Source organism: Falco naumanni, chromosome 7 (assembly GCF_017639655.2).
Source record: "Falco naumanni isolate bFalNau1 chromosome 7, bFalNau1.pat, whole genome shotgun sequence".
Lineage (NCBI taxonomy): Eukaryota > Metazoa > Chordata > Aves > Falconiformes > Falconidae > Falco > Falco naumanni.
The window spans coordinates 1,464,473-1,491,095 of NC_054060.1; the positions used below are offsets into that span (position 1 = coordinate 1,464,473).

The 26,623-nt window shown below is 42.5% G+C and overlaps 1 protein-coding gene across 9 annotated transcripts in view; it reads left to right on the forward strand.

Moving 5' to 3' along the window:
- Positions 1-26,623, forward strand: part of NEO1 (neogenin 1) — a 206,660-nt gene that overhangs the window by 147,443 nt on the left and 32,594 nt on the right. For 5 of the 9 annotated variants that reach the window (XM_040600358.1, XM_040600353.1, XM_040600361.1 and 2 more), the window contains exons 8-16: positions 6,625-6,844; positions 12,675-12,829; positions 13,361-13,509; positions 14,531-14,669; positions 18,713-18,762; positions 19,655-19,799; positions 21,233-21,343; positions 25,411-25,605; positions 26,403-26,498. In XM_040600358.1, the coding sequence (XP_040456292.1) occupies positions 6,625-6,844; positions 12,675-12,829; positions 13,361-13,509; positions 14,531-14,669; positions 18,713-18,762; positions 19,655-19,799; positions 21,233-21,343; positions 25,411-25,605; positions 26,403-26,498 (1,260 nt within the window). The remainder of the gene's footprint in view (positions 1-6,624; positions 6,845-12,674; positions 12,830-13,360; positions 13,510-14,530; positions 14,670-18,712; positions 18,763-19,654; positions 19,800-21,232; positions 21,344-25,410; positions 25,606-26,402; positions 26,499-26,623) is intronic. The other 4 variants (XM_040600357.1, XM_040600362.1, XM_040600359.1 and 1 more) reach the window with 1 other exon arrangement.

Consider the following 26,623-nt stretch of genomic DNA (forward strand, 5'->3'; position numbering starts at 1 on the left):
AGCAGCAGAGCCAAAGCAGATAATATTCCTGTGTGGTATGTCCGATGGCATAATTGGAATGTTATTGCCTGAAACAGGAGGAAGCTGTGAATATGCCAATAATGTGCCACAGGAGGAAAAAAGCAGGAAGAAGGAAATCTAAACCGGAGGGGCTGGACAACATGGAAAATATTTCTAATAATTAGGTAACAAAGAGAGCATTTCAATTACTGGTTTTCAGGTGTGGAATATTTTACAGAGTTGTTTTTGAAAGATCACATCAGCCTCATGAAATGGTGGTGATAGAATAGCACCACAGACACACTCAAATTGTTTGTTGCCTCGCCGCAGTGAATTACGCTAATAGCAGTGGGGGTCATTTTTCCTACACGATTAAAAGCTGGGTATCACATTAGCGTATCAAACTGATAGGCATCTGTAAGCCTTTGCCTCTTTGATGTTACCAGCCTAATGTTGGTAAAATTAAAGCATTGTGCTTTTGCCAGTGAAGGACTCGTAGAAGTCATTGATGGTTATTCATTCATCTGAGTCCAGCTCCTTGTGGGTGTTTGTATACTTGACATAACATTTTGGTAAAATTGTTGCCATAGGTGATGTCTGCTCAGAAGAAACCCTTGAAAGAGCAGCTTTTGACAGAAGGGATTTGAGAAATTAGCAATCCAGACATGTATCCTCAGATCTTCGTCCTGCACAGCAAAATGAGCTGGGAATCTCAGTGGTTTGCAAAACACAGGTCTGGAGGGAGAGGGAGGAGTCTTCTCTTACACTGGATCAGTGGGATTTAGGGTTGTCTTAGCTGGAAGTCTCGGTGTTGCACCTGAGTAGCACAAATGCAGTGTTATGTGTTGGAATCCCATATAAGGTATATGTAACGTGGGTCAAAATGATTTCTAGTGGAAAGTTATGAAAATCCTACTTTCTCACTTTTTCTGCCTGCCTCATCCTGTTGGTGGATTGCTGGATGTCCTGCAGTGCCTGGGTTTCAGTAGGTGAACACAACCTGGGTTTGTTTAGTAGCTGAGACGACATTCTGTTGCCCGGGTTACTACATAAGCATTAGAAGAAGTATTGTGCGAAGCAGAAAAAGGACTGCTTGAAATATTTTCCTTTGGTTTTAACTGATTTTCATTAGCTTTTAACTTTGTTAGATGCAGACAGATAAATCAAGTGACTTTCCTTGTCTATTGATTCAGAATTGAAATTGTATTGCGACAGTTTTCATGTCTCCTCTTGGCAGCATTTACTTAACCTCGGCCTCCCCCTCTCAGCCCCTGACTGCAGTGGAGCCACTGTTTGAGTGATTAATTTTGTGTCAGCTGTTTTGCTGAATGATTTCTTTCAAATGCTGTTTAAGACAACGTGCTCTATCTCGACTGTACAGCCTTTGTGTAATGCCAAACTGAGCAAGGACCTTAGAAAAACACAAGCTCAGAAAAACCGATATATCAGCAGCAGTTGAAAAGATAAATCTGTTGTATGTGTCTGGCATGCAACAACGTCATTCTTTTTCCATGTTCTTAGCATGTCATTTGCTGAGTACGCATATTTTATATTTTTTTTAAATAAGATTAATGTGAAACTGTGTAGGAGTAGGCCTGCAAAGAATGTTCCAGAGTATAGTTACTTTTTAAAAAGTCATTAAATATATGTTAGAAGGAAGAGACTTGTTTTCCATGTTACTTGTTACATCATGCTTAAAAGCTTGAAGTAATAAAGCTGCTCCCTTATTGGCATTAAAACTAATTTTAGTGTAATTACTCATTAACACAGCTCTGCACTGCTGAGCGTTCTGCTCACATGGCTGTGTACGAATCAGTTTGCAATGGCACTCCAGGCATTTTGAGGAAGAATGGGGGGAAAGGAAAGGAAATAACCTAGTCCTCTAAATACAATCCACAGCTATCAGCAGTGCCAAATTGCTACCAAGCTGGTATTTAATTGCAGCTTTCAGTGGGTGAGTTTTCTTGCCTATTCATTGCTTACCCTACTTGTACGATTTACAAGTCCTTTGTGCTTTCATTGGGTTCACAGTTTATTTTTCAGACACCACTAGTTTTTTGTTGTTTGACCAATCTACCTATAATGCTGTCAGAAGGAATATTTCTGGTTTTGAGTCTTGTGTGAGGATAGAACTGCGTTTCTGTTAACCTAGGAAACCTTGGCAGCTCTTCCAGACTCCTCATCTTGATGCCTGCCGGTTCTTCAAGCACTGTGTGTGTGCTGACCACTTAAGTGAAAGGTGGATCTGTCTCATTGTATGGGAAGACAAATGCATGAGTATGTGGGGTGTGTATTAGATTAAGCAGATGAATTTTTAAAATTTTTCAGGTGAGTATTTTTCCTTAGAGAAATTTCAGCATTTTGTTAGATTTAATAATACAAATATTTTTAAAATTACACTTGAACTAAACAGAATGATTTTTAAAGATAGGTAAGGTACAAATTTTGCATCAAGAACATGTAATTTGAAGCAGATCACCTGACAACATAACCAAGACACTTGAGAGAAGGCAGAGTATTAATGTAAGGTGATGGAAGATGTGGTTTGCATTTCAAGCTCTAAAAACTCTGCTACTGTACCCAAGAACGGCAGTCTGATGCTGTTCTTTGGACTTTCGTGCTCTCTAAGTCCATACAGTAGAAATCAGTCTCCTGCAGTCTTCCTGGAGGTAACACGAACAACTGAATTGTTACATGCATGTGTGTGTATATATATATACACACACGTAACATGGTTATAAGGAATTTGTGTATTGAAGTAGCAACTGCCTGTTGTGCTGGATATGAAGTGTCTTATTAACTGTCTTTTTAAGAAATGGAGGCGCTTCATATGTTAAATAGTTTTAATAAATGTGTGAAGCAATCAATCAAAGAGTTCACCAGAATGGTTCAGAAGATGTTACTTCAGAAGACATTTGGCTGATGCAGCTGTAAAACACAAGTTTGTTTTTATAACAGCTTCCCTACAGATTATTCCTCAAACTGTTTCATGGTTTTAAATAATCTTACGAATGTAATTAGTTAACAGAAGGGTAGGAAATTAAAGCTCTCTGCAAGGGAAAAATATTCAGTTGAAGTGTAAAGCGAACACAAATTTGAAATGAAATGGAAGTCAATCAAGCAGACACTCTGAGAAAGATGCTGGGAACCATAGGCACCAAGGAGGTTTGTGCAGAATACCGTACCTTGTTCCTCAGTGAAAGCGTGATGTGGGAGCAGTAACCATAGGTGCAGCGAGTACGTCTCCAGTCCAAAGGAACTGTTGACATGGGCTCAAATTGAAAAACGCGAGAAGCCTGGCTGGTGTAACTGGGACCATAAACGCGATACTGAGTTGGCACTAATTGTCATCTAGGGGCAGAGGGCTGATAGTTGGGAAGATCCCCTGACCCCGGTGCCGGAATGCACGTCTGCCAGGGCTGCGCTCTGAGCTTCCCACCGGCTCCTCCAGCCCGCCGGGTCCCTCTCTCCGCAGTGTAGCTGCTGCTCCTCCCGATCCAGTACAACCCGCAAACTCGCCACGAATAATCTCTGTCCTGTCGTCCCGGTCACCGATGAAGATACGACCCCTCCCGTCGCAGCATGAAGCCCCAGGTGGTGCCACCCGTTACTGGGCTGCCCCCCCACCAGCGCCACTGGGAGCCTGCTGGGCCGGCCCGCCCTGCTCACCCCACCGCCCGCCCCTCCAGCCCAGATTTAGCCTTCCCAATTCCACGCCTGCATGCCTGGATCGTTTCTGTGTTTCATTAGGTCAGCCACGTTGGTCTCGGGCTTTGGTTCCTTCATGTTTTGTGTTCTTTAAGCCAGGCCAGCAGTTCGCAGACCTGCTGCCGTCTGGCCATGCCCATTTGTTTTCTTGCATGCAGGGAAGCAGATCATTCTGGGTTGTGAGTGCTTTGCCCCTGAAGACCAGCAAACTCTCCTGACCTTTGTCGTCCATGAGTGCAGCCACCCACGGGATTGCATGTGTCCTGTGACCACGCTCAGTTTTCTTTTCCTGTAGTTCAGTGTCTTGATTATGCCAAATGCCTTCCTCGGGTTCCTCACGGTCTTGGATTCTACCATCTGAGGGTCATTTCAGATACGGATGCCACTGACTGTCAAATCTCTGAAGACGTTTTCCTTATTTATGAATAGCAAACGTAGGAGAGCATCCCTTCTGCTGGGTCACCCAGTGCTGGTGCTGAGAAGTTGTCCACAAAGCTTGGAGAAATGGTGATGTTGGAGGTTGGAGTAAGGTTATAGTGGTAACTGTAAGTGCCGATGACTAGCTAGAGTGGTTTCTGCCCCGAGCTGCTGCTGCTGCTCCTGGGGATGTTGTCCTGTAGCAGGGAGCAGGGATGGAGCTGCGCGGTGCATGCCCTGTGCTGAGCGGGCTGCGGTAGTGGGGCTGTTCCTGGGGGCACAGGGGCCCGGTCTGCGGCCAGAAGAGCTAAAACGCAGTGCATTTCTGCAGCAAATCTAATTAGGGAACATAAAAATAGTTCAGATTTTGCAGTGAATGTGAAATTAATGGTGTAGTCTATTTATCAGGAGCGGGGTGCTGGTGAATACTTAATTGTGGTCTGTGGCTATTACAGCGTGGAAAGGATAATTAGGAAGATATGCTTGAGTACTTCTCTTCCTGTGATCTGTATTTCAGGACCAAAATATGTATGTACCTGGCTCTGGGAGTCTTGCAGAGTCCTATAAAGATACGGGTATTGAAGTAAAAAGTCTTGATGTTAGTATGAAAGCAAGAAGAAATGTGTAATTAAAATAAAACTGACGATTGTGTGTACTTGTTGGGGGAGTGTAATTTTCCCAGCTGACAGCATGGACAGTATCTTGGAGAGGAGATAAGACGTGAACGAGAGCTTCAGGAAAGGTGGAAGGTGCGATAGAGCAGTGACAGGCACACCGGGACATGGGAAGGGTGGGAGGACGCGGCCAGTGTCCCTGTGGAGCTGGGCCTCGTCTGTGGTGGTCGCTGGTTCCAAGAAGTCCCCTGGTCCCTGTTGTGCAGTGGGCGGTACTGGTCACATGGAGCAATGGAGGGTCTCACACGTCTGCCCACACGCTTCACTGCATTCTGCAAATCTGATCAAAGCCAATGGTGTGTTCTTCCACCGCTGTCAGCAGCTGCTTAAGAAATAGAAACAGAAAAAGGGACAGTTCTGCCCATTCAAGACCTGCACGTGAGATGATTCTTTGCTTGACAAGGTTTTTTTTAGAATTTAAAATCAGGTTGTTGTGGATGATGAACTTCTCAGTGTGGCTGAGATGTTCTTAGTGTGTCTGCTTGAAGGTGTGGTCATCCAGATAAAGATTTCTGGTTTATTTACGTTTTTTGTGTGCAGTTTTCTCCTTGTCTATCAAGGCACAAGTTCGTGTGTTCTGCTGGTACGTTAGGTGGAGATGCTGCTGCTCTCACCAAAAAGTGTACTAGTCCTGAACTTCATTCTTGGGAAAGTCTGAGCCATTTGAGTTAGTTTCCCTAATTAATAAATGAATAAATTTATTTAGCAGCATAGATTCCCATGTGGAAAATGGCATTGGATGGCTTAATCTTGGGAAATAGTTCAGAATCCAGACAAATTCAGGGCATCCTGAGCTTTAGGGTTTTGTTACTAACTGTGCTTCCAGTAATACTCTGTGGTAATTGGGGTCCAGCTGCTCAGAATATTACTGTTAGATTTACTGGATGGATTGCTTTAATATGATTTGGAGAACAGCTACTTGTACGTTACAGCTTGCGCTGTTAACTTGCCAGCCTTTTAATGCAATAATCCCAGGGATTTGTCCTCGCTTTAAAGTAGTAATACGGGAAGACATACATGACTTGCCACAAAAAAGTTTGTAAAGTCTTCATATAATACAAAGCAAGACTTGTTTATGCTTGTTAGTGTCTTTGTGAAATGATGTAATACATGTTACGAGAGGGAGGAGAAGCATTGACGGAAACAAAACGGTGACCTTAGTGAAAGTTAGGAAAAAGTCCGTATTTCCACTGCCGTGCCGAGTTTGTCACCACATTACCATTGGCAGTGGTAGAACCCAACCAGTTCAGAAACCACTTACCGCGTGAATTGACTTCAGTGCTTAATTGCACAGCCTGGATGAGTTTGCACTTCTTACGTAAATTTTGTGTATCTGTCTGTCATTTTTTTATGATTGAGAAGACTATAAATTAGTTCTGCATGTTACTGAAATAAAGTAGAAAATTGGGTCCGGATATATTTTTGCATAAATAATATAAGTTGGGGGGGTTTAATTGGTAAACGTTTGGTATTGCATCTGGTTTACAAAGAAATGAAAATATTGTTTGCTGCTGGTATGTCCCCTTACGAGGTCATATTTTATCCTCAGTTTTCACCCTTCCCGTTCCCTTGCCACTTCCATTACAATGGAGACCTGGTCTGCTTGCTCGAAAGTGACGTGTTCTTTAATACTTCCCATTAGTTTTCAGTAGTTACCTTTGCCTGCATGTCAGCCTTCAGTTTAATGGCCTTTTTTGTGTGTGTTCATTTTCTTTTGTTTCCCATCGTGGTTTTGTTTATTTCTTTTGTGTTTTTTTCTGTTTTCTTTTTTTAAAACCGTGGTGATGTTTGCCCTTCATATTCCCCAATGTTTGCACATGACAAGATGTTGCCATCCCAACATTACCTCCCACTTCACTGACCAGTGCCACTAATGACCATCTAGCACCAGCTACAACAGGACCACTGCCTTCAGCCCCGCGGGACGTCGTGGCCACCCTCGTCTCCACCCGCTTCATCAGACTGACGTGGCGGACACCTGTATCAGACCCTCAAGGAGACAACCTCACCTATTCAATCTTCTACACCAAGGAAGGTATAAACAGGTAAAGATCTCGATGCGCAAAATGGGTCGTGCTATTTCATGACTCTTCTTCATGCTAGCTTTGCTTAAAGCACTATAATCCTTCAGGCTTTAATGCTCAAAGTCGTACAGGCTGCGGAGTCCGAGGGGTTCCCTTCCCTCCGGCACCCTGATCAGAGGAAGTGCGGTTTGATTTGCTTTGTTGCTGCATAATGTGTATTCGTAGGGGCAATGGTTGTGCGTGTTTTTGACTGGAGACAGTTGCTACCTGCTTTCAGCAGGCTGCTTAGAAAGTAAGAGCAAGCACAGACGGTAACACCTCTTCAGGGGCACTGACACTGCTATAAATGCCATCCACAGCCAGCATGGAAACGTCCTCCAGTCAAACCACGTGCTGTTGAGAGCAAGCAGTCACCTCCTGCTTTAAAACCCTGTAAGTGCAGTCTCGTTCTAGAGAGAACCGTGTGGTAGGTGTCAGTTAAATGTTGATTCTCTCCTAGTAATCCCTATAAATTGAAATTTCATGCGTGTGAAGCATTCATAAGTTTCTGACAGATTATCCCAAAGGTTTAGTTCAATCTACCCCTTTTTCTTGCTGATGGGATCTACCACTCGCAACTGCAGTTTCAAATTGTTGTGATAAGTTGGAAGAAGTTGAAGCTAACAATAATTTTAAGCAATGCTTAATTAATTGCAAATTAGCTTGCTTATCAGATTTATTACTCAAGAGAAAATTATCTATCTACTTACTGACTAGAGCGTAAGACTCAAAGTCATTTGAAGAGAAGATAAAACGCACTACTGCGTACGGTGAATTGCCACTCTTTCTTAATTCTGTGGGTAGACATCTTGTCCAGGCTCACGAGGATTAGCTGAGGCAATTAATAAAATTCTTTGCCTCACAAATGTTGTTTTTCTATTTCTTTTGGTAATATTCATTCATATTGGCAGTATTTTAAGTGAGACAGGAGAAAAGGTGGGATCTTGCCAGGCATTCTTGCTTTGTGCTGCTTCTCCTCCACGTTCCTGGTTGTAACCACTCTGCCCGCTGGTTTTTAAAAAGTGATTTGCTGGAGACGGCTTCATGCCTCTCCCTGTGCTGCTTTGGAGGGAACAAAATGCATCCCTTTCCACTACGTACCAGAGTATCGAAATCTAGAAAACATTCCGCTTGGGCCAAAAGCATTAGCAGAACAAAGGGTAAGAGGAATCACATAATTTGTGGTGAATAAATTAGGAAATTATAGGACAATCTGCAGAAACGGCTGTTTTCAGTTCTGGCAGCGCAGCGCTCCGGGCTGGGGTTAATGCAGTCCACAGAAAGTTTACACAGCAAAGCACTTAAGCGGGTGCTTATATGTAAGCAGGTGGTTTCACTGACTTCAGTGAGATCTTTGTTTGCTTAAGCCCCTTCTGGATCAGGGTTCAAAGCAGGCTCTGAAAGCCCTGCATTAGCACATACTCGCCATTTTCTCAACTTTACCACTCCTTTGGATTTTTGAAGGGGGTTTTGTGGTTCCTTTTTTTGGTGTTTTTTTTGTTGTTTTTTTGAGTGTTTTTTTTTTTAATGTCTTACAAAGACAGTTGATATGACACATCTCACAGACTGGTTTTCAAATACTGTGAAATCGTGCCTTTCAACCTGGATTTAAAGAATGAGAACAATACAATTTAAAAAAAACCAACCAAACCAACCAACAGTTATGTGGTACTTTTTGACCGGTTGGTCAAATGTGGCCTTGTGGAAATGCCGCTTGGTTACTGAATAAAACCGTAGATGAGCGTGTCACACACCTAGGCCGTTGGAGATCAGTCAGTTTGGAAGTCATGGCTGGATGTGCAACCTTCCTTCCTTTCTCAGCATTGTAAAACACTGCTTAAAGGATCACTTTGTCGTCCTTGAATTATGCATGATCCTATATCTTTGCTGCAGTTTTAAGTGCGTATGTGCCATCTTCTCATCCTGTTATATCATTGCCTACATGTACCATTTTCATTGCCTGCATTACTGGATCTTTAGTAACCTAACTGTTGTCTCCTCCTCACTTGTATTTGAACAGTCATCAAACCAGGTATTTGATTTATTTAACTTAAATCAGGCTTGTGAAAAATGAAAAAAAAATGACGTATCATATGGCATGGGTTAGCTGGATATTCTGTCCTTGCTGAACCATTTTTAAAGGGCTGTAGGGAGTCATCTTCATACCGTGAACTGCAGCAGCACTTAACCGCAGCATGTGAGCCGTGTGGTTCCTGAGGGACCGGCTGCCTCTGCCACCGCTGATTTACACCCCCTGTACCTGTGCAGGGAAAGGAGATGCACAGAGAAACACGAGGTTTCCTTAACTGTGCCCTGGAATGTAGGGTACTGCAAGGGGGGGAGCGTGACTCCCACGTCACTGCGGGGCGCCCCTGCGAAAGGCTCTTCCCATGCCCCATGGCAGCATCGTGCCACCGACTCCTCAGCTGCCCGGAGGGTGTCCCCTGCCCCCCTGAAGTCCTGGGCTGCACGTTTTGGACTCGCTGTCTGCTTGCAGAACATCGGCCCCCGAGCTGAATGTACCGGCAGAGTTGGAAGTGGCAGCAAACAAGGAATTACAGCAAAAATGCAAATGCTGCCGAAGTTGCAGTGGCCGCTTTTACTGCTTCTGAGATGATGAAAGCTGGGTTTGATGGTACGTAGGGTCTGCTGAGGAGTGAGTGAGAATAGAGATCTGAAGAGCCTGGAGGTTACTCTCGCCACAGAAATCAAAACTATCCGTGTAAGAGGAGCATTTCAAAGCATGGAAATCCGCCGTGAGGGCAGCTTGTTTCTGCTGCTTTCACTGGCTGCGGGATGTCACTGGCTGTGGCATGTCTCCATGCTGTCCTGATGTCAGGTGCCATTGAGGCAGTCACGTGAAATGGAGTGTGTGCCTCATGGCTTTGTTGTTGCACCTCTAGAAAAACCAAAGTAATCTCATCAGATGGAAACTACTGCCTTCCTTATAGATCGTATAGTTATGTAGTTATTTCATCCTTGTGTTCCAAACTGAAGACAGTTGCCCTGAAAAAGGTATGAAAATTCAGATGTGTTGGGGGGGCAAAGGGAGGTGTAATTCTATGAACCGGGATTACCAAGAGGGTAAATTACACATGTGAGATATTCAAATAATATGAAAGCCTCAGTTCAACACTGCACTTCGAGCACAGAATGCAGTTCAGTTGTGTGTAATCACAATCAGGAACGCCTCTCTGAGCACACCGCCAGGCTCTGCAGCTGACGTGGCTGGCACGGATGATACTCACTTCTTAATAATTCCCTGAAGGTTGTTTTTTATGTATAAGTGTAACTTTAAACTTCACGTTTCCACATTAATGCCTGTTTCTGGGTTTGAACTGTAGGCTTTTTCTCTTAAGTACTTGATAGCTATTTTAAACTTTAACTCTAGTTTACAAAGCTCTTTAATTGGGGATTAAACTGGAATGAGTTAGAATAGTCATAATGTTCTGTAGGGTAATATAGTTATTCATATAGACCATCTGTTTTGTTACCTATTACGCCTACCTAAACACATCACAGCTCATAAAAGGTGCTCAAGGCTCCCTTAGAAAGGGCATAAATGAGAGATTCATGTAGCGCTTAATTAGATTAATCTCAACATATTTTTAACATACTGTTGCAAGGGAAGGCAGGCACAGTTCCTAGTTATTACTGAAAATTGTAATACTTTGACATGTCTATTTTTTGAGAAATGTTGTCTTTCCATTAAAATAATTCTGATTATTTTTAAAAAAAAAAATTTAAGTAATAATCTTGGATTGCTGAGGGGTTTTCTCTAGATAAAAATCAGTGAGTGCATTTAAACTTGAGGCAGAAAACGCAATATATTTTGCATGTCAGTGGGAGACGAATATTATTCCACAGCTGTGAATCAGTTGGCGCTTATTCTGCGTTTTCAGTTACCGTTGTGGTAGCAAAAGCACATCTTAAAGGAAACTGCCCATTTGAAAATGCATTTTCAACCAGACATTTTGCACTAGCTGTAACTGGAAAAGTTAGTGAGGGAGAGTATCTGTCTCTTCCCTCGCCTTCCAGTTTCATTCTGTATTGGCTGTGATATTTGTTTAGTGTGTGTCTCGCTTCTCTGTCAGCTTCCTTCTTTAAAAAAATATTTTATAAACATTAAAAGAAGAAAAATCTTCTGTAAACATTTTAGATTCAGATATGCTGTAATGATGCTCTTCATGTAATGATGGAAATTAATAATCTGAAATAAGCTGTTTACAGAATGCCATTTTAGCTCAACTTTCATGAAGGAGAACATTCTAGAAAATGTATCTAAATAGGTCTGTAGTTACAGTAAGTGTATTGTTTCCCTCTCTATAGATACAATGTAATAGTGCAGAAATCAACAGGGATTTCAAAATGTTTTTCAACTAAGTTATGCTAAATCATCTGTATCAGTTGATTTAAAAAGAAATAAATTAAAAATGGGGATTTTAGCATAATACTTCTGTGGTATAGACTGAAGTCGAATGGCTGGAAGGTAGGAAAGGGGACACTGTGAAATAATTTTGCCTGGGCTTCTGCATTAAAAATGATTTAATAGCAGCTAATCGTCAGGATGAGAATCGTCTGCCCTCTGCTGTGCAGCTCAACAAAGTCTAGCAGACAAAAGGGAGACGATTGCGTTGTAAGCAGTTGCATTTTCCTTTTATTTTCTCAGTGGGGAAGTTTTTGATTTCTTCTTTTGTAACACTGTTTGTATTTGTATTTGCAGGGTGTAGGGAGCTTCTTTTCGGGAAAGGACAGGGTGTAGGTGTCATTACCCAGGGGCAGCTCTGTGAACCTTTGCGTGACAGCGGCAATTGTCTTGGAAATAAAGGCTGCGTTAGTTGATGATTAATCTTCTCATGTGCCTGCACCCGGCGGATGAGGAGGGCTGAGTTCCCCGGCTCTGCCGGCAGTGGCGGTGATCCTTCCCGTTGCCTCGGCACACAAAGTGGATCCTTCCAACTTGATCACAGCTTTCAGCTTGCAAAACGTCACCCTTTTTGCTGAGCCTGCCAGCAGTGCTGCTTCGCAGAATGTGCCCAATCTTCAGGGGCTGGCAGCCGGCCGGGCCCAGTTGTGCCCCCTTGGTGTGGCGTCATGTCGTCCCGTGGGCGCGGCTGAGCCCCCGGCGCCCGCTCCCAGCGTGCGGTGTGGGGGCAGCGCGGGCAGCGCGGGCAGCGCGGGCAGCGCGGGCAGTGCGGGCAGGCGCTGCCTTGTGTTGGCGCGAGTCCTCCTGCGATGGTAGTGTAAGTGCCACAGCTGTCGGCCTGGCTGCGGCGTCAGAGCCGGTGGGTGTTCTCAAAAAGTGTAAATATTAGGGAGGAACTAAGTACCGTTTGGAGGTAGAATACTATATTAAAACAGTTTCTTTGAAAAATACCGCAAAACCAGCCCCACAATATTAACAAAAATGGCTTGAATCTTGCCAGACGCTCTGTATGCTGCTTAAGTATTTTTTTTCTCTGTCTTCAGAGTAGTAGGACAAACTGTCACTACAAATTACCATGTGCTGTTACAAGAATAACAAAGAAACTACTCTGAATTTTGTGATGTTGAGTATCTCTTATTCTTCTACTTCAGTGCATGGGTTTTTTCTGAAGAAAAGTTACAAAAGCACAAGCTGTTTATCACCATCAATTTTGGCATATTATTGCTCTATTGTGTAGTCAGCACAGTATAAATAACCACGTCATTAACACACTGGATATATTCAGATGGGACACATCTTAGTAGCAACTATTCCTTTATTTACCCCTGAAAAACTCTGTTACTAATCGGTGATTGATTCTGTGCCCAAACCTTTTGTTTCCTAAAGGGAACGCGTTGAAAATACGAGTCGTCCTGGAGAGACACAAGTGACAATCCAAAACCTGATGCCAGAAACAGTTTATGTGTTTCGAGTTGTGGCTCAGAACAGGCACGGCCCTGGAGATAGCTCAGCGCCGCTCAAGGTGGCCACCCAGCCTGAGGGTAAGCTGTAAATATTTTGGGTCTTCTTGACTTTTGGATCGATTTATTCTTCTTTTTTTTTTTTTCCCCATTCATGACCTTTCCCAGAAGAAGTCAATACTCTTAGAAGTTGCACTTGCAGACCATAGTTTCAGAATTATTTTCCAAGTTGGTGAACTTACATGATTTATTTTTGCCATTAAGAAATACTGATAAGACACTCCTTGTTAAATTTTCTGAACTTGCCGTTGTAAGAGGAGTACTTTTAATTTGTCATTAACTGAAAGAGGAAAAAAGGAGAACTTCAAGAAAATGTGAAGTCTGTCATTTGTAGGATCATTCAGGACAAAAGGAGCAGGGAGCAGGAGCCCCTCCAGAAATTTGGTCCCACTTTTATACTCCCCAGTGAATCCATGTGAGAGGCTGAAATGTGACCAAATACCCATCTTTTAACCGGAGCTGATTTATAGTGAGGTTGATGCTACAATAATCAGCTGCTGAAAGCGCTGTGGGTTAGGCCTGGTGACGAGCAGTTTTGTGCTTACATTTCAGTTCAGCTTCCTGGTCCAGCGCCCAATATCCGAGCGTTCGCCAGTTCACCCACCTCCGTTACTGTCACCTGGGAGACACCCTTGTCTGGCAATGGAGAGATCCAGAACTACAAGCTCTATTACATGGAGAAGGGGCAGGACACTGAGCAGGTACAGAGCTTGGCTCTTCCCATGTCAGATACAATGCCAGTAATGGCCTTTTTTCTTTCATTAGCATTTTACCTTAAATTTCTAGAAACACCTTGTGAAGTGTTCATTTTTCTGATAGACTGAATCCATTAGCCTAAAAAATACTTAAAATTAAAAATACAGCATGAAATGTATGTATCCTAGAATTAAAACAGGGTTTTTTTGTGATGGCTTATTTAGATATTTATCAGTATCAAGTACCTTTTGGGGAAGTCTGTTATGTCGTGCTAACGAGAGAGTGCACTTAACGGCTGTGTCATTATTTAACGGTTCTGCTTCACGTAATGTAACGGGCTGGCATAGGTTTTATAGGTTGGCTGTTTTTCAGTAAAGCAGTCTAACTACTGATCTTAGCAAGATCCCTTATCTGAACTGTTGTTACTTCTTGAGTTCTTTGATCCAGTGATTGGTTTTTTGATACTGCTGAGTGTCTAATTGATTACATTTTCTTAGGAGTTTACTGGAAGAATCCAGTATGTTCTGTAGAGGTATAGGCTGCCACTTGAGAATAATCACAGCTTTGAGAGGATTAATCCCAATCATTTAATTTCCCATCTGATTACATACGATTCAAGCTGTAAAAAGCTAAGGGAAGAATATCTTTGTGAGCTTTCAAAATAATTCTTCCATCAGTTTTTAAATAGGAATGTTGTATTGCTCAGGTAAAATTACCTTTTCTAATTCTGCATCCCAGTGTTCAAAATATAGTAGTAATTTTTACTATATAGGCCAGATCTCTTTTCATTTACAGAACCAGAGTCCATGTTACAATTTAAATCAGATAGGTAGGATTTTCCCTTGCAAGCTCACTGTTAGCATCTTTACAAGACCTTGCTGTATAAGCTGTGGGTTTGATCCACAGGTGCTACAGAAAGATGTCATTCCTGCTTTGAGTATTACTGTACTGAAATTCTTAAGACGTGTATAATAGTTGCAGACCTGATTCTGACCTTGGCTTGTATGTATGTTTCTTTATGAACAGGATGTTGATGTAGGAGGACTCTCCTATACCATTAATGGATTAAAGAAATACACAGAGTACAGTTTCCGAGTGGTAGCTTACAATAAACATGGTCCTGGTGTCTCAACCCAAGATGTTGTTGTACGAACGTTGTCAGATGGTGAGCTGCTTTATTCCTTTTTTTTTTTTTTTGGTTAGGAATTATCTGGTAATTTTCTTTAAAGTGAATTTTTAACCAGACTTGGTTTTTGCTCATTGTTGCACTATTTTACTGATAACGTTGTTGTTGCCTATGGCCACACATGGTGCACGTTCCCCCGGAGGCTTTCCAGATTGGGTGAAGGAAAATTACTGTACCTGCAGAAGTACCTGGGATTCTGATTATGAAACAACAGTGTCCTTCATCTCAATGTCAGGAGTTTACTTCATGGGTTATTGAGTTTATAAAGTATTAAGAGCAGACAGAAAAACAACTATATTGAATGCAACAACTCCAAACTATTTTTTAGGTTCTATACTAATTTTACATAAAGCAGACTTTTGCTTTTGGAGGTTTTTTATTTTCATTGTGGTCGTATGGGAAAATGGTGCGTGTCTTTGGGCTCCAGCACAGATACTACTAAATCAATTGCATATAATAATGAAAGCAGGAAGTGGTAATGGTATTTTGTATAAAGCAAATAAAGTGGTAATGTGAGCAGATAAGGATATATAAACAATTGTAGAAAGACCAGTTAATGTTAACTGTTATTTTTTATAGAGAAGTTTGTTTACATAAAAGAACAGCCAGACCAAAATGAGCCTAGCCTGGAATCCTCTCTCCAGGAGTGACCAAAAGTGGAACAGATGAGCAGAGAGGAGTATTGTCCTAAATGCTCTCAGTGTTCACAAGTTTGCTTCTGTGGGACTTCTTGACTCTGCAGTGGTTTCTGTGTGTTTACTAATTCAGTTTCTTTTCCATAAAACCCTGCCGGCATCCTCTTAAACCCATGTCAGCTTGCATCATCCACCGCATCAAGTTGACAGAGATTCTACAAATACGTTTTCTGTGGAAAAATCACCCCTTTTTCTCTGTTCTGAAGCTGCTGTGTGCCAGTGTCATTTGTTGCCTATGGCTGTACTGCCTGGAAGAGGGAATAACCAGTGTCCACCAGCCCTCTCTGTCCCACTGCTCATTTTATAGCCCTTTGCTGCATTCTCCCTCATTCAGCTTTTCCAGGTTCCAAAGCCACAGAAATGGTTAGCTGTTTGTTTTGTGAAAGCTGTTTCAACCTTCAGTGCCCTTTGCTGAACTTTTTTCTGTTTCTTTTCTCCTATATCCTTCTAACAGTGGAGGTAGAAGGGACTGAAACTGTATCGAAGATGCAAGTGTGTAATCACCAGCATTTGACTGACATGTTTGGCTCATTCTGAACACTGAGGTGACATTTTTGGGATATACAGATCTTGGTGGCATTGGTCTGCTTAGAGCCACCATTTTGCATGTAAAGGAAGGATCATTTTCCACATGTGTGTAACTTTATCTACTGTGAATTTCATCTGCCCCTTTAATATCCAGGCACAAAATGTCCCGAGGTCTTCCTGTGCTTCTTCACCATCAGATCTTGTCCGTACTAACTTTTGTCACCTCGCTGCTCATCCCCCTTTCATCACTTAGGAATGTGTTGAACAAAACGGGTCATAGCACATGCCAGGGTGGAGCTCCTGTGCATACCCACCTTCCTACCTCCTCTTTCTTTTAACCAGTTGTTTTCTCAGGCAAGGATTTCTTTCCCCTCATCACTTTGTTTCTTAAGAGCTCTCCAGCAGGTTTGCAATGTGGGATTTCCCTTTAAAAAGTGACAAATACATATTTATAACTTCATGGATCTATGGATTTTGTGCTTTTTGTAGCTTCAGTTTATTTGCCTAATGCAGGTTTCTGATTTACTACTTGAAGTTTCTCAAATGGAGCTCCTTCTAAATACTGGCATCAACTTTACCATCTCCCAGTTACTTATAAGTCAAGTCATGCAACCGTTTCATTCCCACGTTCCTTGAGAAACCCTGGATCAGTGGCATCTGACTGGCAGCAAGCTGCTGTTTGTTGTGTCTGACTCTTCCATAATCCCCTACACTGACATTTCCATTTGAGAGATCCCGTAAGTCCCGTGTAAAGGGTGCTATGGAAGCCTCTCCTCTTCCTTCCTCAGCACAGACACAAAGTTGAAGACCGTTGTGTGGTCCTTACCATTTTCATGTTCTGGCATACCCTGACCGTTGTCTAGCTCTACAGCATCTCCAAAGGGCTTCCAGCTCATTTTCTGGAAGAATTTTCTATTAGTTGTAATGTCATTTTCAAGTTTTCCTGAAGTTCTTTGTGGCCCGACTTATATTTTCACATTTAACCTACAGAAATTTATTTTCTAAAGCTTTCTGAAGGATGTTGCCTTGCTTCTTACAATCTTATAACCCTGGTGCTTAACACCTGCTCTCTCCCTTCAGTCTCTCAAATTTTTCTGGATGAACGATACACATTTGCTTATTGTGCTATCTGGAAGCAATCTCCATGCTTCCTGCAGGGATTTTTTCTAAGCTTCCTTTAGCTTCTATTTAACAAGCTTCTGCATTTTTATGTAGATCTTTGCTCCTAATCTGTTCCGGTGGTTTGTTGCAGGATAGCTCTGCTGGTGTTACTATTTGAACCAAGGTTTATGGGCTGCTCATAAGGATTGTTTCTCTCCTCGTGGTCCTTCCTGATCCACAGGAAGCAGTGGTGTACTACAGCTAGGAACGCCGCTCTGCATCACACTCCGATGGAGGGCAGCTCCCTTCCCTGCTCCTGGCACCGCTCTGAACCATCGGCACGTCGCGGGCCTCCTGCCTGCGGGGGTTACTGTACGGCGCAGGTGGATGTAGGCTGTGCCTTTCCTATCAAAGCGTGGAGTATCGGCCCATGGGAAATCCATTCTATTTGTTGGCCTGGGTAATTCTTAATCTGGTCTGAGCCTGAGCTTACCTTGACGTAAAATGAACCGTGCATGTGGTGAGACGTGCGTATGGACATATTTACGTGCGTGTCTCCTGTGTTCTGCTGATTGTCTTTCACCAAGTTTGCAATATGTGCATTAATTATTAACCACTCCTTGTGAAACCCAAGACTACTTTTTCAGGTTGTTCTGAAAGTAGGCAACAACTGCGTAAAACAAACAGCAAAAAAAGCTTCATTTCATTTCCTCCTCTTGTGGCTTTTTAAAGGACCTAGCACGTAATGCCTAGGTCTGGTGATTTCAGGCTTCGCTCAGCTGGCAAGAGAGAAGGAAAACCAAATCCTGCTTGTCTCCGTTGCTGTTGTGGGATAGTGGGAGAGGGGTGTTTATTTAACCACACCCCGGTGTACCTTCTGCTTACCACAGGGCTACTTTCACTTTACGCACTCAGGATTGTTCTCTTAGTTATTGTTGTGGCTCCTGGGAGTTACTTGGAAAACACGTTATTTGGGCTGGAACAATCTTTACCCCAGTCTGCTACCTCTCTGTCCTCCTGCTTTGCTGGGGCCTCACCTTCCTGCCAGGGAACCCTTATCTCTGCCCTCAGGTGACGTGTGTGAGCCTGAAGTGCTGGACAGGGTTTCCTTGGTCTCGCGTTCTCTCTTACTTTGCCCTTTTGTCTAATGGAGTTTGTCATGACCAGCAGGTTACTACAGGTAGTAAAGAAATAATGAAGAACGGAAGTTTAGAAGCAGAAACTTACTTTGTGATGGACTTCACCTCTTCGGTAGCACAGAGACATGTTGACTCGGGGGTCTTTCTGTTACAGAAAAACATGGTAATAAAAACCATGGCTAGAATTTTAAATGCGGGTTCCCAGAATCAAAAATATAAATTAAAGATCTGATTTTTGAAAACTACTGAATGTGATCTCTCTTCTTAGATTTTATGGCAAGATCCTTTAAATAGAACATTTTTTTATTTAGGTATCTGTGATAAGACCTGAATAAAAAGTGAGTTTGTTCTTTGTGATGAAAAATATGTAAACCTCCTAAGCTAGTCACTGTATGTCATAAAGTACCTCTGGTAGAATTTTGTAGTTATATAGTGCCTTAAACCAGAACGGTTTGTACTTTCATGGTGGAACGATAGCAGAGAGTAGGTGTGTATGGAAATACAGTGTGTGATACAGTATATGGAAATTTTGGAGTTGTAATTCCTTTAACGTTTCTAGTCCCCAGTGCTCCACCACAGAATCTAACGCTGGAGGTACGGAATTCCAAGGTAAGATGTGGAGAATTTCCTGTTCCTAATGGGTAAATAAAAGGCTGGCAGGTCTTAGAACGATCAGATTTTAGAGCTGCTTTGGGTCTCTTTTCTACCATGCTGCTTTTCAGCTATTTGTGTACGAGTTGCGCAGCAGGAGAGTATCTGAATGTGGGGCTCGAAGCATTAGAAGCTCCAGCCCGTTGTGGATCGTACATCATGGAATGCAGCGAAGACTGTGACAATGACAAGCATGGAGGCTAATTATGGAAGAGGTTTAATCAGGCACAAAGGCCTGAAGCACCAGAGCTTGAATGTGTTCCTGTTGATTAACTATTGTTTACAGTGTGTGTGCACACATACGCACATTTATAGTGTCCCAGGCACTTTAAAAGAGAAAATTATATACTCCGTCATTGTGACTTCAGTGATTATGATTGGAGATTTTTTAAAAGCCTTTTCCAAAAACTCTTTTCCAGATTACCTTCTTCTGCTACTTGTATGATTAAAAATAAATAACTTAATGCACATAAACTACATACAGTTCAGATAACTTGTACCCTTTAGAGAAAATACCAGTTCTTAAAGATAGATCCTCAGGTAAACCATACCTCAAGATAACTTGAAGGAAATGGAAAGGGAAACCCCAGGGGCCATTTGTGAGACTGGAATCAGAAGGGCTAATAAGATCGAAGCGCTTAGGGATGAACTGTAGGCACATGTATGACCTGGGCTGCTGCTGAATCACAGGGGGGGTATTTTTTTACAAATAGCCTATGATTTACTGTACAAAAATGTGGTATTTTCTGTATGTGCGTTTTTCTGTCTTGTTTCATGACGTATTAGCACTAGAGTAGTTTCTGGCTGTGTGGGCGGCGATGACTTTGTACTGACCTTCTGCCTTCCACAGAGCATCATGCTGCACTGGCAGCCTCCCCCTGCGGGGACGCACAGTGGACAAATCACTGGCTACAAAATTCGCTACCGTAAAGTGTCCCGCAAGAGTGATGTGACAGAGAGCATCGGTGGCACCCAGCTCTTGCAGCTAATTGAAGGTGAGCTATTATTTGCAAGCATTTGTTATCAGAAGGGCGTTTTTTAGGTGCTTTTAGTGGGCTCAGGCTCAGAGCCATGTTTATGTAGGGTTTCTTGCCTTGGAAGAAAAACTGAAAACCCTTAAACGGAGTGTTTGTAGGTAATGGGATACTGTGGGCTGGCTGGTGGTAACTCCTCTGGGCTGGCTGGTGGTAACTCCTCTGGGCTGGCTGGTGGTAACTCCTCTGGGCTGGCTAGTGGTAATTGGAGTTCAGTGACCTGGTTTTTAGCCCTAGTTTTGCCATTGGTTTGCAAAGCGGACTGGACAAGTCCTTTTAAAATCTTTTGTAAAAGGCACAGGGTTGCATGCAGAAGGTGGTCCTGAGCTCCTGGTGTCTGCCCAAATGTCAGAACTGTATGGAGAAGGATGCCTGAGCCCTGCAGTCTGGGCAGGTGTCCTGCAGACTGCGCTGCCTGCGTGTGGGTGCGCGGGAGGCACGCTCTGCCCTGCAGTGCTCACCGCCAAGCCCAGCTCAGCGTCCTGTGGACTTCTTGCCTCAGGCATCTCTGCAAACCATCCCTCCTAGTTTCACTGACATCAGCCTTTTTTCCTTCTCTCTGGCCTGAATGTTTTACATTCTCTCTTTATTTGTACACTTGAAAAATGCAGACTAGTACATTGCTTAGTATAGATTATATATTGTTACCAGAACTAGAATTTACTTTAGCAGAAATGAAGAGTACATGAGAACAGGAGCAAGACTATGTTTTGTTCATTTTTTTTAAATCTCTGTAAGTGAACAGTTGGTCAAAAGAGAAGAAATTGTGCCTTTCTGGAAAATGAATATGCACTTTTTAACAAGATGTTTTGATTTGTGCTCTGAAACTCCAGCTGTGACTCCGTAAGTTTCTGTTTCTCACAGAGCAGGAGTTGATATGTGCCTGGAACCAGAGTGTGTTTTTACCAGCAACAGAAGTTCCATATATCAAATTTTGAGTGCGTTTTCATAGTGCTTTGATTATTGATTGTACAGTTTTCTATACAGTAAACAAATTGTTTGCACAGTTTGATCACTTGCTGTCTATACCTGGCTTTAGTTATGGATGCAGGTGCTTCTGCACTTAAAGCTAATTAATAGCCAGAAATTAGAGCTGGCTGCAAAGAGTGCCTCACAATCTCCTCCAGTGGCCCACAGGGACAGCCTGCAGAGTGTCACAGCCCCGGCTGTCTCCGGTCCCAGTTTGGCTGTTACATCCTAATTGGCGTCGGCTTCCTCACGGCGCTGCGCTGTGGGTGCTGCTTCCATTCCTGACCCGTGTTACGCCCAGGGGCAGTGTGGGGTGCAAGGCTTCTTCCCGTCAAGTTAGACCTGGCTTTTAATTAGGAGCTGTGACTCCTGGGATCACAGCTGGAATTCCCGGTTTGATATCTTGGGTACTCTTTGTCTCTTAGGTCTTGAACGAGGTACAGAGTACAGCTTCCGAGTAGCTGCCTTGACTGTTAATGGTACCGGACCAGCTACCGACTGGGTATCAGCAGAAACCTTTGAGAGTGATCTAGATGGTAAGATCACAAGTGTGACCATATTTGTGACATCAAAAACATTAGATTTCGTGGGCAGGGCACACTAAAGTTTGATTTGCCTTTTTTAAAGGCAAACCTGATTGTTTTCAGTTGTTTCTACTGTATTCTAATTGTACAATCTGCTTTATGATTAAGCGAAATTAATTTCTATTTTGACATAAAATTCTTGCCAAGTGGCTTGAAATTAAACCCTGCTTTTACACTTTCTAGTACTGTATGTTGGCACTATGTTTTTTCTGCTAAGAAATACCCAGTCATGAACACCAATGTCAGTGATTCAGTACTTCATAAAGGGCATAATAATAATGGTTCAATTTTTATATTGTGATAAAATTCCTCTGGTTAATCATGCAGGGGGTTACGTGCTACAAAACTGAGATAGGAGGACTGTTTTCCTTTGGGGAGGTAAAATAGTGACTATGTATTTCTGTAGCACCTAAGTTATGCTAATGAAGCCCCTGATGTGTACCCCAGTGCGCTCAGGGTGGCTTTTCTGTGTGCTGACGGGCTGAGTGCTGTCCTGCGGGCTGCAGTACGCGGTCTGGCTGCAGCCTCTGAGTTGTAAACTTTGCCAAGTGCAAGAGAGATGCCACAGCAGGAAAGAAACAGTGGGAAATGTTGCCCGTAGACCTTTGCAGTCTTTCCACTGTGTTTAACTGGTGCCATGCTTTCATAAAATATTTTTCTTGGGGTTTTTTGTGGGGTTTTGTTTGTTTGTTTTTGTGGCTTTTTTGAATTGATTGGGTTTGGGCGTTGGTTTGGGGAATTTTTTTGGGTTTTGCTTAGACTCTTTCTAAAGAGTCTAAAGTAATTGTTATTTTGCCATTGTAAAAGAAAAGGGAGATACATTGTATTTTCAGAAGTGGTAGACTAGTATGGACCTTATCTTTCATCAGAAATTAAGTCCCTTCCACCAAATCCATAGATTCATGTGTGGTACACAGAACCATGTTAGCATCTTGTTTTTCCAATGCAGAGTTCAACAATAAGAGTAGAAAGTGTTCTGTGAAAAATTTTGACCTTTCATAGTTGGTCCAGATGTTTGGTATTTACTACACTAGAATAATTTGTAAGTAGGAGCCTGATGCTTGCAGAATTCAAATGAGCAAATTTGTGGGCATCTCCCAGAACCTGACTGAGAGCAGCTAAAATGGGGGAAAAGTGCTTTTTCTAGAAGGATGGCTGGGGTGACTCCTTTGGAAGTGCCTACAAGGAGCTAGTGATTCTGGGTGAACTGTTGCTATTTCAGAAGAGCATTTAATTGGTGCTGTTGCACACACGTACCTTACGCTTTTTGGAGGCTGGTCTCCCTCTTGGCTGTGTTAAAAGTCTCTGGAGGGTCATTCTAGCTTAATGCCACAGGACCCAGTAATGTCTTTCACATCTGTGTGGCTTGAGATTCAGTTGTACTGGCAGCTGGGAGACAGAATAATGAAATAGCTTCAGTATTTGTTCTACACTGCTGGAAGATTGCTTCAACAGTCAGCTGATCAAAGCCCTTGAGAGCCCATGCTTCAGCCTTTGTGTTATGCTAAGTTGATGCTCAGCTTAATACTTGTCCTCTTACTGCTTACTCTCCATTGCTTAAGAACAGCAAAAATCCCAGCGTTAACAGTAGGGTTCAGTTTTGTAGTTATTTAAAATTACATTTTAGAGTTGAAATTACTTCATCTGTGTGTCTGTCTTCCTCTAACTGGATATGACACAACCTTGTAGCTTTAAGAAACCACTAGTTCCCCAGTCTGAAGTAGAGCTCTGTGAAATAGGCAGCACTTACACAAGGTAATGAAAATGTAACTCTGCTTTTGAATTTTGAATTGCTTTTGAATTGCTGGAGTTAACAACACTTGGCTGGAGGGTACCATCAGGATTCAATTTAAATAGGGCAGAAGTGGGCAGAAGAAAAGAACCTTTTCATTCTGTGTTGATTTTTTCGTTTGAATTTTTTTCAAATTGGACTGTTGCAGTCCTTGCAGGCAATTTTTCTTTATGCATATTCTTTACAATTAATAAAGTAATAAAAATTCACAGCTAAGACAGTGGAACATAGAATCATAGAATTGTTTAGGTTGGAGAAGACCTCTGAGATCATCAAGCCCAGCCGTTAACCCAGCGCTGCCAAGCCCAACGCTAAACCATGTCCCTGAGCACCGCAGCTGCATGTCTTTTAAACCCTCCAGAGATACGTGACCCAACCGCTTCCCTGGGCGGCTGTTCCAGGGCTCACAACCCTGTCGGGGAAGAAGTTTTTCCTGAGATCCAATCTAACCCTCCCCTGGTGCAACTTGGCGCCGCTCCCTCCCATCCTGTTGCTTGTTCCTTGGGAGCAGAGACCGACCCCCCTGCCTACAGCCCCTGCCAGGCAGCTGCAGGGAGCGGGAAGGTCCCCCCGAGCCCCCTCCTCTCCAGGCTGAGCACCCCCAGCCCCTCCAGGAACACAGACCTGAAAATCTATAAATCCTGGTGTGATCAGGCATGATATTCATGCCATTCTTCATATCGATCACAGAAAACCATGCTTTTCTTTCTTTAGGAAGCTCGTGGGTAATTTTAATATCATGCAAAAGTATTTACAGCTACTCTTCAGTTTCTCCGGTTCAACAGACATGTAAGGCATTCCTTTTTATTCCATGGCTGCTTTTTGAATTTAAATAGACAATTTACTTTATAGTGTCATCAAGGTAAACAGGAGCCAGACTGTTACAACTTCATGTTGGGAGGGCTGTGTCATTTTGCAGAGGCGGTGCAAGTCTCCCCAGCAGCACATATGCAAGAGGCGTTAACCAGTTGTACAAAGTTTATCCCCCAGTGCACTAACTTCTGTGCAGTTAAAAATGTCATTTCTTATTGCAATTATGTAGCTTTTCTGTATTTAATAGTTGTGAACTTTAATTGATCAGCTGTGTCAGCTGGAGACTATAAACTCCCCGGGCTAGCAGGCCAGTGGCATATTATGATCCAAGTAATCCTGTTGTGGTGCTTTATTAAATGTTTTTAGATAAATGTAGCATGTTTCATTAAAATGAAATCCCTGCAGGAAGCAGAACACTGAGCTGATTTTATTTTAGACTGGGGAACTCAGCTTACTATTGCATAGAATTATTTATAATCTGTCAACATATGGCAGGCTCCAGTGGCCTGACAAAAGTACTTATTTAATTTTTGAGAAGTTAAAACAAAGGTACGGACACTGGTAGGTACAGTTGTGCTTTTAGATTGCTTTTAAATTCTAATCAACGGTGGGGAAAAAACTTTCAGTAAAAATATCGGGGGATTACAGTGGAATCGGTGGACACGCTGTGGAAGTCCTGCTGTTACTAAGGACCCACGCTCCATTTCTGTTGGGTTGTGATGAGATTTGTGTTGCTTGTGGGGTAGGGTTTGAATAGTTCATATGGACTCTTTGAGTATTTCTTTATCTTGTGGTATGGTTGTATAGTCCCTGCATATATTTTGTGAATTAAGTTAAAGAAACCCAAGGATTTAAACAGCAACAAATGTAGGACAAATCAGAAGAAAACTTTGCAGCACAGTTTACTGACAATTCTTAGAGATTTGGAATATTCTTTTTAATCCTACAAGCAGCTCAGGAGCCTTTCTTTCATCATCAGTGTGTTTTCAGTTATAATTATTTTAATGCCCACAAGTAAGTAATATGGTGGAACTAAAAGGAGATTTCTTTGTGGAGGGGAAGGACGTGATAAATGTAGTGCATATTTTGAAAAATTACAAATTGGTTAAAACATGCACAAACATCAGAAGAGTCTGCCTTGAAGCAGGTTTGATCTTTTCCTCAGTATGACTGTCCTTTCTTTTAAAGAGAGGATCTATTAAAATATATTAGTATATGAATCTATGTTAATTTTCTTCTGCTTATTAGAATTCTTTGTGCTCTCTTTACAGTAAAGCTCCCTCCTGCGCAGCGTACTCATTTGAATACAGACGCAGAGTGGAAGTGCTACGTTTGACCTTACTAGCTCACAGCTCTTCTTGTAATTACCTTTATTTAAGAGAAGACCTTTAAATCCATCATTTTTCTTTAACAGAAACTCGTGTTCCTGAAGTTCCAAGTTCCTTACATGTCCGTCCGCTGGTCACCAGTATTGTAGTGAGCTGGACTCCACCTGAAAACCAGAACATCGTGGTGAGAGGCTATGCGATAGGGTACGGCATTGGCAGTCCTCATGCACAGACCATCAAGGTGGACTATAAACAGAGATACTACACCATTGAAAACTTAGGTAAGGAAAGCGAATTAACATCAGTGCCAAGTTTTACCTCTCATTTATGTTACTGTTTGCTAATCATGGTATTACAAATAAACGAAACTACATGCAAGTTTTTGGATTTTTCCTTAATTCAGATATTATGCGGGATGCCAAACTGTTGATAAATTTCAAATAAACTCAATTTTCTGATGATAGAGAAAGAGGCAGAGGAATTAAAAAAAAAAAGCCCCAAACCCAGAATCCTACAGTCCCCAAGTTTGAAGCATAGAGCACTTTGATCCGATGCTTTCCCTTCAATGCTTATCACAAAAACTTTTACACTGAGTAGCATTCCCTTGTTCTTCTGCTGGAGCTGCAGAACAGGTGGCTTCAGGCAAAAAAGAAACTAAAATGTTACCAAGGTGCAGTAGCATCTGCTTTAAAAGAAGAATATAGATTCACCCCTCCACAGAATTCTCTGTGGCAGGTAAAATATCCTGACAGCAAAATAAATACTGCTGTACCAACCTACTGAGAAGTTCCATTAAATGGAACTTCTGAGTAATTTTATAGTAGAGCAGCTTAAAACATTCCTTTAATTCCTCACTGCTGTTTTGCCTGTACGTAATGTAGCTCTATGACTGGACTGCCGCTGTACAAGAGCTATTGAGCGCTGCCAGGTCTGTGTGGAGACCTTTGCAATTCCAGTTTAGTTTACTTATTTCATGTATTTCTGTGAAAAAACAAAATACTGAACAAAGAATATGGAAAAGCAGAAAACCGGATTCACGAATGGCTTGCCCTAAAAGGATGTTTGTTTTTCCCTTCAGACCCAAGCTCCCACTACGTGATAACCCTGAAGGCATTTAACAACGTGGGGGAAGGGATCCCCCTCTACGAGAGCGCGGTGACCAGGCCGCACTCAGGTACAAGCCCGCGGCTGCCTCTGGGGTGGGAGGACCTGGGGCCGTGTTCACCTGTGGCATCAAGCACACTCCACCTCTGAGCTGGCTGGCCTCGCCTGTTTCACCCAGTTATTAAACCACCTAGA